Raw genomic sequence first — 18,697 nt, 5'->3', positions numbered from 1 at the left:
TAATATCAAAATTGTTTCCAATGTAATATCCATTGTCCAACCAACTATTTTTTTATATAGTAAACAAACTGTTTCTCCGCCTCTCCTTTGAATTCAGGTGTCAATCTTAATTACAATGCCTGAGCAAACAACCAAACAAAGTTGGCAAGCAAGGCATTTACAAACTCTTGGTTCGCATGCTTTTTATTTTAACTGTAATCACTGAACAAAAAAAAAATCATTTTTTATTTTTTCTTTATCTCGTAGCTCAGTAATATGCCCTTAAATAAAGGTTGTTAAAATCTACAACTACAATTACGAACATTAAATGTAGTATATTCATACGTGTTTATCAAGATGAAAACTCTACATATTGGGGGTTTTGTGTTGTAATCTCCTGGGAAGAGGATAACTGACAATATACTGTCCTGGCTAGGTTGGCTCGAAGAAAATATGGCAAGTTTATATAGAAAAAAGCGGACCAAACATGCTGCTATATAAATCATGATCACTATAAAAGTAGCAACTCATATATTTAAAAAGTTTTCTATATAGCATTTTCAGAAAACGACATCTGTAAGGGACGACATCAAAAGTTCAATGTAGGATAAAAAACTTAATTCACATAGTTTTTTCGCTAACCCCCTTACCCCCCTTCTTAACTTAATTTGGGAAAAATTGATTTACCTATATGGATATATGTAAAATCGATTTTAGATTAACAAAACTTGCAGCAATGTTGACCCATTGTTCCACTACTAAATTGTCTATTCTTCTTACCAGCACACTTGGTACAATTAAAACCCTGATAATAAATTGTTCAAATAAGGCCTTCGAAAATAGTGGAATTAATTACTTTTGGAGTGTCAAGAACTCGTTGGAAGTACTTGATAAATTGCATGCTTATATTGGTGATTTTGAATCTGTTCAAAGTTTTGATTTTTCTACCCTGTATACACATTGCCTCACATTCTCATTAAGAAAAATTCACACACCTAATTAAATGGGCATTTAAAAAGTCAGAATGTGAATATATATGTTCAAACTCTTTTAGGTATTTTTTTAGTAGCAATAAACAAAAAAAACTATGTCAATTGGACATGCTTTGATACTATATATGCCCTTGAATTTTTACTAGATAACATTTTTGTTCGCTTTTGGGATTCCGTATACCGTCAGATTATCGGTATTCCAATGGGGACTAACTGTGCACCACTTATTGCGGACCTGTTTTTGTATTGCTATGAGTTACAATTCATGACAAAAATAAGCAAAGACCCATCGAAACAACATCTTATAAACAGATTTAATAATACTTTTAGATATTTAGGCTCTCAATAATGACGACTTCAGTATGTATATTAAAGAAATTTATCCTGTTGAACTTACTTTAAATAAAGCTAATATTAACAATGACCACTGCCCTTTCCTCTATCTTGATATTTATATCACTAACGGAAAGCTGAATACTAAAATTTATGATAAAAGAGATGATTTTTCATTTCCTATCGTTAATTATCCATTTTTAGATGGTGACGTTCCCTTGTCACCATCTTACGGTGTTTATATATCTCAACTTGTACGATTCGCTCGTGTATGTAACAATGTTTTAGATTTTAACGAGAGAAATGTATGTATTACTGAAAAATTATTACACCCGGGTTTTCGATATCACAAACTAGTCAAAACATTTACTATAGTAATTTTATCATTGGTATATGGACATCATTCGTAAATATAGCTCAACATGCAGACTTCTTATACGTTCAGGTATTTCACATCCAATTTTTTATGGAAATATTCTTTATAAAGCACAAAGGTGTCAGTATTCACCTCAAAAACTAACAAAACCTTTGAATAGACTTATTAAGAAGGGATATAGTTACGATACTGTTGTCAGGTCATTAAAGATTGCATATGTTGGCGTTAATATTGATTCACTTATATAGGGTCTTTGCATCGGAACTAAACACATTTATTAAAAAACCAGTTGTTGGCATGACACGGGTTATGTTCTTCTCATATATGTTATGATGGTATGATACTAAACCCCTAACGGGAAGGATTGTGCCTGATGTTCATATGATGAAATCATAATCTTTCAGCCTCAGTTTAATTGAAGTCTGGAGCTGGCATGTCAGTTAACTGCTAGTAGTCTGTTGTTATTTATGTATTATTGTCATTTTGTTTATTTTCTTTGGTTACATCTTCTGACATCAGACTCGGACTTCTCTTGAACTGAATTTTAATGTGCGTATTTGTTATGCGTTTACTTTTCTACATTGGCTAGAGGTATAAAGGGGGGGGTTGAGATCTCACAAACATGTTTAACCCATCCGCATTTTTGCGCCTGTCCCAAGTCAAGAGCCTCTGGCCTTTGTTTATAGTCTTGTATTATTTTAATTTTAGTTTCTTGTGTACAATTTGGAAATTAGTATGGCGTTCATTATCACTGAACTAGTATATATTTGTTTAGGGGCCAGCTGAAGGACGCCTCTAGGTGCGGGAATTTCTCGCTACATTGTAGTCCAAATAATTATGACGTCTTGAAAAGCTATTATAATTTTTTTTCTTTGACGCCTTTAAAATTACTTCGACTAAGGCGTCAAAGAAAAAAATTATAATAGCCTTTCAAGACGTCATAATTATTTGGACTAGCTACATTGAAGACCTGTTGGTGACCTTCTGCTGTTGTTTTTTTTCAATGGTCTGGTTGTTGTCTCTTTGGCACATTCCCCATTTCCATTCTCAATTTTATTATATATAAAGAATTACGTAGACAGGACTGACTGTAACAAATCTAACAGTAGTCCATCATGATGAGTCTAAGCGAATATGTGTCAACCTGGACATCTCTCTAGAACACTCAACACTTGAGCATACAGGTTAATATAAAAGAAATGCAGAGTAGAAACCATGCATAAAATAACAAGCAATGGGAAATGGGCATTAAAAGCATGCGGGAAAGCAACATCCCAAACAATTCCAGGCGGAAACAAGATATTTCATTTCTTTAAAACTGTGTTTGTCCTGAAATGGCATATGAGACTGTTCCCGACATGCAGAAACGTTACGGTAGCATATTTGAACGAATTTTTTTTACCACATGTGGATGTTCTGTTTTACTCTGGTGACACCTTCTTTTCAAGAACGTCCCTTGTAGAATTACTAGAACTATATAGAGTCTATAATTTTTGTACTCCAAGTGTTAAAAAATTAAGCCGTTGTAGAATCTTCAACTTTCTTTTTTAATCATAGAATTATAAACTGGATGTCCTGGATTGGTATAACAGATAATGTAAAATATATATGCATGGGAAACCAAAAGCAAGATTAAAATTTGAGGGAAAAAACACACACACACACACGTCATGAGTAACCTAAGTTTGATATCAGATGTTGATTAGATATTTAATATCTAATCAACATCTGATTTCATAATAATTTAATAATTTCATTTCCTAACTTCAGAGATACTTTGCGTACTGTAACATGCGTTTTTATTTCTATGTTATATACACAACATAAACAACAAGGTCTCTGCTTTCCGATGAATAATCCATGTGGAGGGGAGTATTTATTATACAGGCCTATAATTATATACAACCAATACTATTTTCGTAAAACTTTATTTAGCTTTTTCCAACTCTAATTGGCATTTATATTATATTGCCATATTGATAAACTGGTCTGAATTAATATAACTATTATAATATTGATATATTACTGAATCTATAGAAGTTTATTTAATAGTTTTATTATTAACTTTTCGAAGACTTCATTCCACTGTTCACTGTCTTGAAATTTTCAAATTTGGAAATTTCATTTAACCGTGACAAGATGTAAAGATATATTTTCATGGAGCCAACTCATGATTTTTATAGTTCGTTCTTATGTTGTACTGTAAAACACCACTGCCCCTGGTTTATAGGGGGTTGGGATCCCGCTAACATGTTTAACTCCGCAACATTCTGTATGTATGTGCTTGTCCCAAGACAGGAGCCTCAGCCTGTAATTCAGTGGTTGTCGTTTTTTGCTATGTTACTTTTTAATTTCCGTTCATTTTTTTTTGTGCATTAATTAGGCCGTTAGTTTTCTCGTTTGAATTGATTTACATTGAGATTTCGGGACCTTTTATAGCTGACTATACGGTATGGGTTTTGCTCATTGTTGAAGGGTGTTACTATTGTTGTTAATTTCTTTGTCATTTGGTCTCTTGTGGAGAGTTGCCTCATTGGCAATCATACAACAACATTTTTTTTTATAAAATCTTCAGACGAAAGAATCCAAACAAATTTCATCTCATCACCTCATCACTGGATAACTATGATTTTTTTTTTGGAATATGAAATTTTAAATGTAATTTATCTTCAACTACGTTCTTAAACTTTCTGTCTCCAGCTTTTATAACAATATACCTTCCTCTTTTAATTTCGAAATTCATGACAGCGACTATTGTTCTTGATTTTGTAATAATCAGCTGTTGGTTTTTTTTACGTATTCTAAGTATGGTTCAAACATATTTTTTTTTTAATTTTCTGTCATTTCTTATAAGATAAAGATTTATTGCTCGACTGACATCTTCCCAAAATTGCTTCCTACACTAGCTTCATGATATACAACGCTCTATATCCTCTTAAATCGTAATTTCGTGTTAATTTGAACTGTTGGGACAGTTTGTAATGCTTTTTCTACTGTTTTTAAAATTATTTAGTGTTATATCTCGTTTCTCTTTTTTTTTTTTAATATAGACGTCCAATTAATATTTTGATCCTCTAATCGACGTCCATTCATTGACAAAACAACGGCATGGTTTAGTGTGGTCTTCTGCAATCGATGTCCAATACTGTAAATTCAGAAATTATTGCGGTTCATTTATTATCGTGGTTTTATCATTTTAGACTATAATGCGATTTTAATTTTTGCGACATGAAAAAAATCCTGTTTAATTCATATAAAATAATTCAAAACGCGAGTTTAAATTATTGCGATTATAACCCTGTCGCATTTTTCGCAACAATAAAAACATCGCAATAATTCAGTCTTAATTTATAGTACTGCTGCACTAACACTAATTAAGGCCTTTACTTTTCTAGTTAAACTATTTTTTCATTTTTCATGTGGCTTTTAATCATGTAGCTGCTTCTTACCACTAACACTTATTAAAGAATGACTGTAATATTTTTTTCTGTCTATGAAGAAATAACATAAAAAAAATGTGGTGCATACCGAATAACCCGCGTAGCGGATTATTTTAAAGTGTGCACCACATTTTTTTATGTTGTTTCGAATAGACAGAAAACATATTACAATCATTCCTTATAATTTAATTCTAAATTACATTTCAAACCGGAGTAAATAACGAAAAAACGTTGATGACGTCACGGTCACATGACAAAATTATGTCCATGAGCTGATAGACGAAACACTGTAAACCAATCAGAAGACGCGTTTTATTAAAATTATTACCATATGGTTTTTTTTATCGTTGTTAAAGGCTGTCGATAATTGCTCACATTCACCATATTTCAACTCTGGTGTATATTTTTCTAATTGAAAATCATACCACATCTTCTTATTTTTTTTTATATAATTTCTTAAGAAAATTGGACGTCGATTAGAGAAGCCAAAAATCGGATGTCGATAAGAGGGGCAATAAATTGGCCGTGGATTTGGAATCTTATTATATTGGGACGTCAGATTTGGACGTCGATTTCAGGAACGGACGTCGATCTGAGTCTTACATATATATACCAGCTTTGATAAGTGTTTGATATGACTATAAAGTTTCACTTCTGTTCTTGAATTATGAAGAACGACATTATTTATTTTTGTAAAAACATATTTCCGTTCCTCATTACTGTATACCTAAAAAAATATTTTCATTTACCTGTCACAGTGTACATTATTCTATTTGGCGGCATTTTGATCAAGGTTATGGTTGTCTCTCTAAAATTGTTTAACATTTAACCCCTTATTTTATTGATTTTGTATTTACATTGTGTCAGAGATCAAATTTATTCGTTCCGGCAGTGTATGTTCACTTGTTTTTTTAATATGTCTTTTGATTGAATTAAGCCATTTTAATTGATATTTGTAGTCAATGTATTTGTATGTCGTGATTTATTACACTATTGTAACGTTTCAGGATAGTGTGAAGGTTGATACTTCTAAAACGTTTAAACCCACTGTATTTATTTCAGTGCACCTGTCTTAAGTCAGGAACCTGATGTTTAGTGGTTGTCGTTTGTTCATGTGGTTCGTGAGTGTTTCTCGTTTCTCGTTTTTTGTATAGATTAAACCGTTGGGTTTTCTGTTTGAATGGTTTTACACTAGTCATTGTGGGGCCCTTTATGGTTTGCTGTTCAGCGTGAACCAAGGCTCCGTGTTGAAGACCGTACTTTGACCTATATTGGTTTCCTTTACAACTTGGATGGAGAGTTGTCTAATTGGCTCTGATACCACGTCTTCTTATTTATCTATCAATTAACTATCAATACTGTCGTTTTGAAAACGCGTCGTGTATGTATCCTTTGGGTTGAATTCAAATAGGAAAATAAAATTGGACGTACGAGTTATCTTTCGGTTATTCCTGGGCAAACAGCTTCATGTAAACTAAAATACACAACTAGTGATACTCCAGAAAGCGATTGGAAGAAGTTCTGTCTAGCGCGTATGGCGGGCTTATGTCCGGGCGAATATGCATGTAGCCTACATGAATTGAGGAGATTATTTTTTTTCAAATCTCTATATAGATATAGGTATTTTTTTCAAAAGTTGGGTTGATTAAAAGCGCGTGATCTTTATAATTCTTTCTTCAATGACTTGTAATAAGTCACATTTTTGTCAAAGTCTGAATCTACGCAAAAACAGGAAACTGCTGTACTTTTACTGTCTATATATATATATGTTCTTCAAATATATTCAGGCGGCTTTTTTCCTTAATTATTGACTGTCGATTTTGAATTCATGTTCTTTGGATCTAACATTACAATATATAAATGCAGAGAATTATACAATTCTGGTAGCTTTTATTCACAGTCCAGACTGGACCTGTCCTTCACAATGGGAATGGTTGTAGTGTACAACCCTTTCCTTTTGATTGTTTGATGAATAAAATTATTTGGACTGAAGTTTTCTTTGATACATAAATTTAGACGCTGAGATATGATATATCACGGTGGTTTGAATTTTTATGTTACATCTGAATATCTCAGGCTGAAAATCAATTAGTTCATATGACAACTAAAAAAATTGCGCAGAAATAGGGGAGTAGATGAACAGATAAGTATATGTTGCTGTTTTGTTTGATGTTTTTTTTATTTACAGAAATGGTATCTCTATTCAATAAAGCCGTGGTCAACTTCCAGGACCAAGACGGGTCTGAGCGAAAAATGTGAAAGTCAGTATACAAGTGGACATTAGCCTATTCTCAGAACCGGACATCCTGGCATTTAAATTTTTCAAGGGGTGATGCAGATAGGATTCCTCTAGATTTTTCATCTATTTGAAGGTGATATCTGATTATTTATATTGCTGATTAGTTTTTAACCAGAGGATATAGTATGATAAAAATCAAAATGGAGATATTATATAGTGTCTTTAACAATATTAAGTGGGTAAAATTACTAGACTCAACTGGTGTCAATATATATCAATTAAATTAATTTGCATTGAAGTCTATGGAAAGTCGAGAGGATTCTCATCCGCATCACCTCTCAACATTGTTTACATAACACAAATGCTAATCATTGATTGGTCAGTTACATGTTGTGATGTCACTGCAGATCTGAGAATATATATAAGAAGATGTGGTATGTCGAGTGCCTATATATATATGACACAACTCTCCATCCAAGTCACAATTAGTCCATTTTAGAGAACCGAGGATTATTTCGCTCTCCTGCATTTTTCATAGTCAATTTAAGGACCAAAAACAAAATATGCGCTATCGGCTTTACAGTTAAAGTATAAAAAAATCAACGCAAGGTTTTATTAAATAAGTCCATTTTATAGCTAAAGGCAAAACTATGATGTCAATGCCCATTTAACAATAGCGCTATTTTTTTTAAACGTCCATATTATTTTCAATAAATTGTCTAATTTATGATTTCATTTAATTATTCCTTAATTATAAGTTCCCATAATCTCAGGATCATAATGATCTGGAGGGCTTCGATCGCCTAGCTTTTACAATCCTCTAGATTCTACCTCAAAAAAAGATTTAAACGCAATATTCCTTTTTTTGAAATTATATCAGATTATGACAGATAAGAGATTATGTTTAAAAATAGAACATATTATTGCGCGAAGTCTAACTTTAGTAATAATTATAATAATTATGACGTAATGTCCAGAACTTTCCAATCACAAAGGATGAAAATAGTCACATGACCGATACCAATAAATACTAAAACCCGCCATCTTTCTGCATAGACGCAACTAACGACCAAGAGAAAGCAGAACTTATTACACAAGAAATAACTATAATTATAAGGATTGGTAAGTGTAAATTATAACAAGATATTTCTTTATTAACAAAGATGTGTATACGTAAGGCAATACCATTATTATTCCTAATTGTTTTCTTGATTTAGAAATTTTCACAGAACTCATTCAGTCGCCATATTGAAAATATTTTATAATTTTACATTTCTTCTGGTTTTTTTTCTCTAAACAAAACCGAATCCATTAATTTCGCCTGGATCCTGTCACATTTAATTCATGTTCCAAACAATTTCATTTCGTTTTGATGAACTAGAGGATGGTTTCTTCGTCATCAATCGTTGTTTACCTGTTGAACTTGGAACTCCCTTTTTGTTTTGAAATTTAATGAGAATATATAAGAAATATTTTTCAACCATTCAATTTTAAACGGGTTAGAAAGGGGAAATGTTTTGTAAAATAATGATGGTTCTGTTGATGTGTTTAAACCGGATCTCAAGTGTTTGTGTCTAACCAGTTGAGATCTTTCCTGGTCTGCTTCAAGAAGGAAGGATTATTATGACGAATCAAAATACATTTACACACCCTGGAAATGTTGTCTTGGGAACAAGTCAAATTGGCACACGCATAGTCAATTTGGCACACAATTTTATCATACATGTATTTACATTTCAAAAAATCACAAGTCACTTGAAAATCTATTTATTATTTTGACTGGGTATATTTCTAGGATATTTTATAAAAAAAACAAGATACAACTACTTGAAGGAATTTTCTATTGCGTCTTTATTCACTACAAAAAACTGGAAACGTTGAACTGAAGCATTTTATATCCCACCAACACAACAATTTAAAGTTGTTTTGTATGATTATGGTACACCAGTTTACCTGAAGTCTATTAGCTTAATAGACCTAATTTGACAATCTTCCAGACCTGTTTTATTGGCTTACAATTTTGTCAAAATACCTTTTCCATGATTTTTAATAAGAAAATCCATATGCAATCAGCATCTGTACTGTTGGTATATTTGAGAGCTTTTTCTGATCTTTATCATACTTCCTGAATCCAACTTCATAGAAGAGCATACTGGGGATTCAGATCCTGTATCCTGCTTGCTGTTTTGCCTGTATTCCACTTACACTATGTATGAAAGCAATTCTCATTTTTTGTAATTTCCTGTATCCTGCTGGACTTCATTTCCTAATTCAAAATTTTTACAATATTATCTTGAAGTTTATATTGTTTGTACAGAAATGTGTAATAAGATCTAAAGTTAACAATATTTCTGACCATTTACAGCATGTGAAACCTTTTTTCTTGGAACTCGCCAAATTGGTGAGCAGATTTTTATTTCAATTCGCCAAATTGAAATCCTAGTATTATCCTACTTGCCAGTTTGGCCAATGTCTAAATTTTTTAACTCGTCATCTTATTCAGACTTTATTGTATGGATCAAATATTTTTAGAAATAGCTCCAAAGTTGCTACTGTTACCATAATAAATGCATTTTTCAATACTTATGCTATGAGAAAAACAAATATTGATCTGCTATGTTCACTGTTCAGATTATTTTGCTGACCTTTCCCTTCCTTTCATGCTATTTAAAAGCTGAATTAATAAGCAATGTACAACCTAAAGATTTTTTTGTTAACTTTTCATTTAAAAACTAATAATAATTAGTCTTATTGTTCCATTGATGCTGCTCATTTGAATATTAAATATAATTTAGTTTTTATTTACAGTTTATAAGAAATTTGCTCTTGCTTCAATCTTCAAAACATATTTTGCATTGCCTAAAGGAAAGTGAAAGTAAAATTATCTATAAAACACAGTTTAGTTGGTTTAAGTTTTTCTTTCAACTGTCATCTTGCCAATCAGAACACATGTAACATAATATGTATCATCTGGTCCCTGTTTAAACTGAAGTCTAGTGTTTCTTTTTGTTTGCGGGAAAATTGGTTTGGTAATGATCTTTTTGATGGCTTGATTCAAAGTTGCCATAGAAGAGCTACTCGTCGCAAGGGCAAGTTCTATTAAACTTAGACTTACTAAATACGATTCTTACTCTCGTATGGCGAGTTGGCGAGCAGAGGTTTCACACACTGATTTAGATGGTTCCTTACTTAAAAATTATACCTTAATGATGCTTTATCAATTGAAACTTTCTTAATCATTAAGTTTTATTTTTCAGACAATGCAGATCTTCGTTAAAACACTAACTGGTAAAACCATCACCCTAGAGGTTGAACCATCAGATACCATTGAGAATGTCAAAGCTAAGATCCAAGACAAAGAAGGTATCCCACCAGATCAACAGAGATTAATCTTCGCAGGAAAGCAACTTGAAGATGGCAGAACCCTGTCAGACTACAACATTCAAAAGGAATCAACACTCCATCTTGTGCTCCGTCTGAGAGGAGGTATGCAGATTTTTGTCAAAACATTAACTGGCAAAACAATCACTCTAGAGGTTGAACCATCAGATACTATTGAGAATGTTAAAGCTAAGATTCAAGATAAAGAAGGTATCCCACCAGATCAACAGAGATTGATCTTTGCAGGAAAACAACTTGAAGATGGCAGAACACTATCCGACTACAACATTCAAAAGGAATCAACACTCCATCTTGTGCTCCGTCTGAGAGGAGGTATGCAGATCTTTGTCAAAACACTTACTGGCAAAACAATCACTCTAGAGGTTGAACCATCAGATACTATTGAGAATGTCAAAGCTAAGATCCAAGATAAAGAAGGTATCCCACCAGATCAACAGAGATTGATCTTTGCAGGAAAACAACTTGAAGATGGCAGGACACTATCTGACTACAACATTCAAAAGGAATCAACACTCCATCTTGTGCTCCGTCTGAGAGGAGGTATGCAGATTTTTGTCAAAACATTAACTGGCAAAACAATCACTCTAGAGGTTGAACCATCAGATACTATTGAGAATGTTAAAGCTAAGATTCAAGACAAAGAAGGTATCCCACCAGATCAGCAGAGATTAATCTTCGCAGGAAAGCAACTTGAAGATGGCAGAACCCTGTCAGACTACAACATTCAAAAGGAATCAACACTCCATCTTGTGCTCCGTCTGAGAGGAGGTATGCAGATTTTTGTCAAAACATTAACTGGTAAAACCATCACCCTAGAGGTTGAACCATCAGATACCATTGAGAATGTTAAAGCTAAGATCCAAGACAAAGAAGGTATTCCACCAGATCAACAGAGATTAATATTCGCAGGAAAGCAACTTGAAGATGGCAGAACCCTGTCGGACTACAACATTCAAAAGGAATCAACACTCCATCTTGTGCTCCGTCTGAGAGGTGGTATGCAGATCTTTGTCAAAACACTTACTGGCAAAACAATCACTCTTGAGGTTGAACCATCAGATACAATTGAGAATGTCAAAGCTAAGATCCAAGACAAAGAAGGTATCCCACCAGATCAACAGAGATTGATCTTTGCAGGAAAACAACTTGAAGATGGCAGAACACTATCCGACTACAACATTCAAAAGGAATCAACACTCCATCTTGTGCTCCGTCTGAGAGGAGGTATGCAGATCTTTGTCAAAACACTTACTGGCAAAACAATCACTCTAGAGGTTGAACCATCAGATACTATTGAGAATGTCAAAGCTAAGATCCAAGACAAGGAAGGTATCCCACCAGATCAACAGAGATTGATCTTTGCCGGAAAACAACTTGAAGATGGCAGAACACTATCCGACTACAACATTCAAAAGGAATCAACACTCCATCTTGTGCTCCGTCTGAGAGGAGGTATGCAGATCTTTGTCAAAACACTTACTGGCAAAACAATCACTCTAGAGGTTGAACCATCAGATACTATTGAGAATGTCAAAGCTAAGATCCAAGACAAGGAAGGTATTCCACCAGATCAACAGAGATTAATCTTCGCAGGAAAACAACTTGAAGATGGCAGGACTCTTTCAGATTACAACATTCAAAAGGAATCCACACTCCATCTGGTTTTGCGTCTACGTGGTGGAAATTAAACTGAACAAACATTTTACCTTTTAAATGTAACACTTACAAGAACGAAACTTTTGTGCAATTGATCAATAAAGTTAACTACACTATACTTAATCTTCCTCTATTGCAATTTACAAATAAATAGTATTCTGAAAAATTTGTCAACACACATTTGGTTTGATATAACTTGTCCACTCGTGGAAGAGACGATGAGAGCTTTTCCAATATTAAAAGGATGTGGTATGATCGTCAATGAGACAACTCTCCACAAGAGACCAAAGACATATAAATTAACATCTATAGGGCAGCGTACCAAATTCTGTTAATGATTATCCAATGGAGTATGATCGTCAATGAGACGACTCTCCACAAGAGACCAAAGACATATAAATTAACATCTATAGGGCAATGTACCAAATTCTGTTAATGATTATCCAATGGCAGGAATAACTACCTTCTTAAAACTTTCTATTTTGGAAGGTAGAATACCTGGATGTTTCATACTTTGTATATATATATGCCTTATGTTATTAAGTTTCTGTCTGTCATATGTCCATTGTCCTTGACCTCATTTTCATGGTTCAGTGACTACTTGAAAAAGTTCAGATTTTTTGTAATGTTAATTTCTAGTAATGAGTAACTATATTTGGTATGTGCGTACCTTGCAAGGTCCTCATGACAGTTTTCACATGACCTCAACCGTATTTCATGAATTAAGTTTTGGTGGTCAATATAAAAAAAGACCCATGATCGCCAATGAGAATTCAACAAGAGACCAGTATGATCGCCAATGAAAACTAACAGCCTAATTTATATTCAATATATAAACAAATATGAAACACGACCACCACTGAATTACAGACTCCTAACTTGGGGACAGGCACATACTTAATGTGGCAGGGTTAAATATATTAGAAGGATCCTAACCTTGGACAGATCAAGAGGTGTAACAGTACAACATAATAAAGAACGAACTATAAAAATCAGTTGTAAAAGGCTCAACTCATCAGATAAATACAAACAGAAATACAACACGATGGACTTGGGCCAGTTACTTGTATATCACAACGATAAATGGACACTAAGTACAGATCTGAGAGTTCTTGCAGTTACTGTTACTGACAGCTGGTCCAAAGCCACGAACAATTAATTATAACTATAAAATATAAGTCCATATATCTGATACTATAACACTATGTCTTGTAAATTTGGTTTAGGGAAGGATTATAAGGTGTACATGTCAACTGGAAGGTGTCATCTGACCTTCACCTCATTTTCATGGTTCAGTGATTACAGTTAAGTTTTTATACGACCCCAAAAAAATTGTGCGTTTGTACATTGATATCATGTCGTCGTTGGCGTCATCCGAAGACACTTAGTTCCCGGACTAAGTAGTTAAAGTGAATGGATCTCTATGACCTTTAAAACAAGGTTTGAAACCACAAAAGGATGGTTGGAATTGCATTTAGCGTAAGCGGTTATGGTCCCTACAATTTAGGAACAAGGGGTCAAAATAAGTATTTTTCTAGTTTCCAGTCAATAACTTGTAAGTGTGAATCTTTTTGAAATTGTACCACAATTAAGGTACCATACCAAACTAGAGGCTCTAAAGAGCCTGTGTCGCTCAACTTGGTATATGTGAATATTAAACAAAGGAAGCAGATGGATTCATGACAAAATTGTGTTTATCTGATCAGGGCAGACAGATTTTGACCTGATAAACAATTTTACCCCATGTCAGATTTGCTCTAAATTTTCAGATGAATCGGACAACCTGTTGCTGGGTTACTGCCCCTAAATTGGTAATTTTAAGGATTTTTTACTGTTTTTATACGACCGCAAAAATTGAAAATTTGTTGGTCGTATATTGGTATCACGTTGGCGTCGTCGTCGTCGTAGTCTGAATACTTTTAGGTTTATGACCACAAAAAGAAGGTTGGGTTTGATTTTGGGAGTTTTGGTCACAACAGTTTAGGAATAAGGGGCCCAAAGGGTCCAAAATTGAATTTTTGGTCTTTTTTGATATGCTGAATCTAAACATGTACTTAGATTTTTGATTATGGGCCCAGTTTTCAAGTTGGTTCAAATCAGGATCCACAATTATTATATTAAGTATTGTGCAATAGCAAGAAATTTTCAATTACACAGTATTCAGCAATAGCAAGAAATCTTCAATTGCACAGTATTGTGCAATAGCAAGAGTTTTTCAATTGCAAAGTATTGCGCAATAGCAAGAAATCTTCAATTGCACAGTATTGTGCAATAGCAAATATTTTCAATTGCACAATATTGCGCAATAGCAAGAAATATCTATTTGCACAATATTGTGCAATAGCAAGAAATTTTCAATTGGAGTTATCTTTCTTCGTCCAGAATAGTAGTTGAATCAACTTAAATCAATGTTTTATACAATATAAAATGTATATTCACTTTTACTACCAACTGATAAATTAAAACAATCTTTACCATTCAGTGATAACAAGCACTTTTTTTTAATATTTTATGATGTATTTAAATGAGTAGTTATTGTTGCAAACTCCATTAGAAATTTGAATTGAGATCAGTTTTGGAAAAAGGGAAAGGGGGATGTGAAAAAAAAATGAGGGAGGGGTGGTTAAATTTTTCTCATTTCATATTTCATAAATAAAAAGAAAATTTCTTCAAACGTTTTTTTGAGAGGATTAATATTCAACAGCATAGTGAATTGCTCAAAGGCAAAAAAAATATTTTAAGTTAATTAGACCACACTCATTCTGTGTTCGAAACCTTTACTGTGTCAACTATTTATTCACAATCCAAATTTAGAGCTGAATCCAGCTTGAATGTTGTGTCCATACTTGCCCCAACCGTTCAGGGTTCAACCTCTGCGGTCGTATAACGCTGCGCCCTGCGGAGCATCTGCTTGCTTATTATCTTGAATATTATAATAGATAGAGATAAACTGTAAACAGCAATAATGTTCAGCAAAGTAAGATCTACAAATAAGTCAACATGACCAAAATTGTCAGTTTACCCCCTTAAGGAGTTATTGCCCTTAATAGTCATTTTTAACAATTTTCATAAATTTTTGTAAATTTTTAGAATATATTTTCCACTGTAATTACTGGGCCAAGTTCATTATAGATGGGGATAATTGTAGCAAGAAGAATGTCCAGTAAAGTAAAATCTACAAACACATCATGATCACCAAAACACAATTTTGTCATGAATTTATCTGTGTCCATTGTTTAATATGAACATAGACCAAGGTGAGCGACACAGGCTCTTGAGAGCCTCTAGTTTAGGTTATGGCCCAAAATGTTTAGGAATAAGGGGCTAAAAACCATTCTTTTCTAATAATCTGTATAAATTGCTCATTTCTTGACCAATTTCAATGGGGTCTTATTCATCAAAAATTGAATTATTTGTGTTCTTTGATATGCTGAATCTAAGGCAGCAACCATTTGATTTTCGGGGGGGGGGGGGGGGGGGGGGGGGCTATGGTTTTTTTTGGAAAAAAAAGTTTGTTTCCAGTTTTTGGAGAAAAAAATAATTTGTTTTTGATTCTGAGAAAAAAAAATTGTTTGTTTCACCCTCAGCTGCCACTATATGTAATGCTAAAATTGAAAGAAAAAAATTGTTTTCGACTTGCCGTTAAAAAATTTGTCCAGAAAAAAAAACCATAGCCCCCCCCAGAAAATCAAATGGTTGCTGCCTAACCGTGTATCTAGATTTTAAATTTTGGTCCTGTTTTCAAATTGGTCTACATTTAGGGCCAAAGGGTCCAAAATGATTGAGGTTCATTGAAATGCTGATTCTAAGCATGTATTTAGATTTTTGTTGAGTCTGCAAATTTTGGCTCAGAAAGCTCGACATAACGATAGTGATCCGGTGGCAGCGTTAGCTAAGGGACTGTTCAATATTTATCAGATAGATGGGGCGGGGCAAGCACTTTTTAGCTCACCTGGCCTAAAAGGCCTCATCACTTGGCGTCTGTTGTCGTTAACTTTTACAAAAATCTTCTCCTCTGAAACTACAGGGCCAAATTTAACCAAACTTGGCCACAATCTTCATTGGGGTATCTAGTTTAAAAAATGTGTCCGGTGACCCGGTCAACCAACCGTGATGGCTGCCGTGGCTAAAAATAGAACATAGGGGTAAAATGTAGATTTTGACTTATAACCCTAAAACTGAAGCATTTAGAGCAAATTTGACAGGAGGTTGAATTGTGAATCAAGTCAAGATCTATCTGCCCTGAGACGAATCAGACAACCGGTTGTTGGGTGATGCCCCTGGATTGTCAATTTTTGAGGAAATTTGCCATGTTTGGTTATCAAAGATATAGATAAACTGTAAAAAGCAATAATGTTCAGCAAAGCCAGATCTACAAATTAGTCATGTGACCAAAATGGTCAGTTGACCCTTAAGGAGTTATTGCCCTTTATAGTCATTTTTTACCAATTTTTAGTAAATTTTTGTTATCTTTTACAAAAATCTTCTCCTCTGATACTACTGTGCCAAATTTAACCATACTTGGCAACAATAAGCATTGTGGTATCTAGTTTAATAAATGTGTGCGGTGACCCAGACAACCAACCAAGATGGCCGCCATGGCTAAAAATAGAACATAGGGGTAAAATGTAGATTTTGGCTTATAACTATGAAACCAAAGCATTTAGAGCAAATCTGACATGTTGTTTTGTTGTTTATCAAGTCAACATCTATCTGCCCTGAAATTTTCAGATGAATTAGACAACCGATTGTTGCGTTGCTGCCCTTCAATTGGTAATTTTTAAGGAAATTTAGCCGTTTTTGGTTAGTATTTTGAATTTTATTATAGATAGAGATAAACTGTAAACAGCAATAATGTTCAGCAAAGTAAGATCTCCAAAGAAGTCAACATGGCCAAAATGGTCAGTTGACCCCTTAAGGAGTTATTAGCAATAACTTTATTTTATTAAACGGTGAATGGATCTCTATGATTTTAAAAGAAGGTTCAATACCACAAAGGAAGGTTGGGATTACTGTATAAGTATTACGATTTCTCTGAAATTGTACCACAATGTTTAATACAACAAGTAGAAGGTTGGGATTCACATAAGGGGTTAGGGGGCTAACAGTTAAGGAAATAATGGCCTAAAAGGGGCCAAAATAACATTTTTTTTCCGGACAATAACTTCTGTGAAAGTGTATTGATCTCTCTGTAATTGTACCACAAGGTTCCATTCACAAAGGGTAGGCTGGGATTGAGTTGGGTGGTAATTGCTCTAATCATGTAGGAATTAGAAGCCAAAAACAAGCATTTTTTTCTTCTAGTTTCCAAACAATTGCTTGTGTTTAAGTGTATGGGATCTCTCTGAAATTGTACTATAAGGTTCCATACCACAAAGGAAAGAATTGGATTGAGTCCTAGAGTATTGCTCCAAGGGTATTCCAAAAGTTGGAGGGGGGATTTTTTTTCATTTTTTTTAAGGAATTCATATTTTTTTTAAACAATTTCAAATTTTGGAAAAGTTTCAATAAGAAATCTTCGATTGCACAATAGATTTGTAAGATCTTTGGCCACATTTATTTTGTTTCAGAAACCTATATTATGTCAAAAAAATTGATCACAATCAAAATTCAGACAGTATCGAGCTTGAATATTTTATCCAATTTGCCACAACTGTTCAGAGTTCGACCTCTGCTGTCGTATCAGGCTGCGCTCACCGAAGCATTTTTTTAAAAAGAAAGTTCAATTCCACAAAGGGTAGGTTGGAGATGACGGTCCAACTTTTTAGGAATTGAGGGTCCAAAACAAGCATTTCTCTTGTTTCAGGCTAATAACTTGTGTAAAGTATTTTGATTGCTCTGAAATTGTACCACAATGTTTAGGGACTTTTTTTTTTATCTGGGAGGGGGGCTGGTCAAAATACAGGGGGGATCAAGTTTTTTTCTGTATGTGGAAAAGGGGGGTTCAATTTTTTTATAAATTCAAAGTGGGGGGTCATTTTTTTAAACATAGAAATCAGCATTTCACATACTTCAAGAGATAAAATTTAAAGATGAACATTACAACAATCAAATCAAAACATATTTTTAACATCATTCATAAAGACTTTAGTGATGTAGGAAGCTGCATAGGTGCTTCATAATCCGAATAATCAAGTCGTTATACATGTATTTCACTCACTTTGATCACTAAATTAACAAGCGTTACTGCCAAGTTTATTTTTAATCAGCTTAATAGTTGGAAAGAAATTTAGTATAAACGAAACGAAATCTACAGCGATTTATGCAATTTTTTTCCCAA

The 18,697-nt window shown here is 33.7% G+C and overlaps 1 protein-coding gene across 1 annotated transcript; it reads left to right on the top strand.

Annotated features, from left to right (window-relative positions):
• Positions 1-8,348: 8,348 nt before the first annotated feature.
• On the top strand, positions 8,349-12,535 carry LOC139521828 (polyubiquitin-C). The gene is made up of 2 exons (XM_071315472.1): positions 8,349-8,481; positions 10,617-12,535. The coding sequence occupies exon 2, from the start codon at positions 10,620-10,622 to the stop codon at positions 12,447-12,449; it is 1,830 nt and encodes a 609-aa protein (XP_071171573.1). The 5' UTR covers positions 8,349-8,481; positions 10,617-10,619; the 3' UTR covers positions 12,450-12,535.
• The last annotated feature ends 6,162 nt before the right edge of the window (positions 12,536-18,697 follow it).

The sequence above is a fragment of the Mytilus edulis genome, chromosome 4 (genome assembly GCF_963676685.1).
Source record: "Mytilus edulis chromosome 4, xbMytEdul2.2, whole genome shotgun sequence".
In the NCBI taxonomy this organism is placed as follows: Eukaryota; Metazoa; Mollusca; class Bivalvia; order Mytilida; family Mytilidae; genus Mytilus; species Mytilus edulis.
Note: the sequence above shows the minus strand (reverse complement) of the source record. Positions and strands in the feature narration are given on the sequence as shown.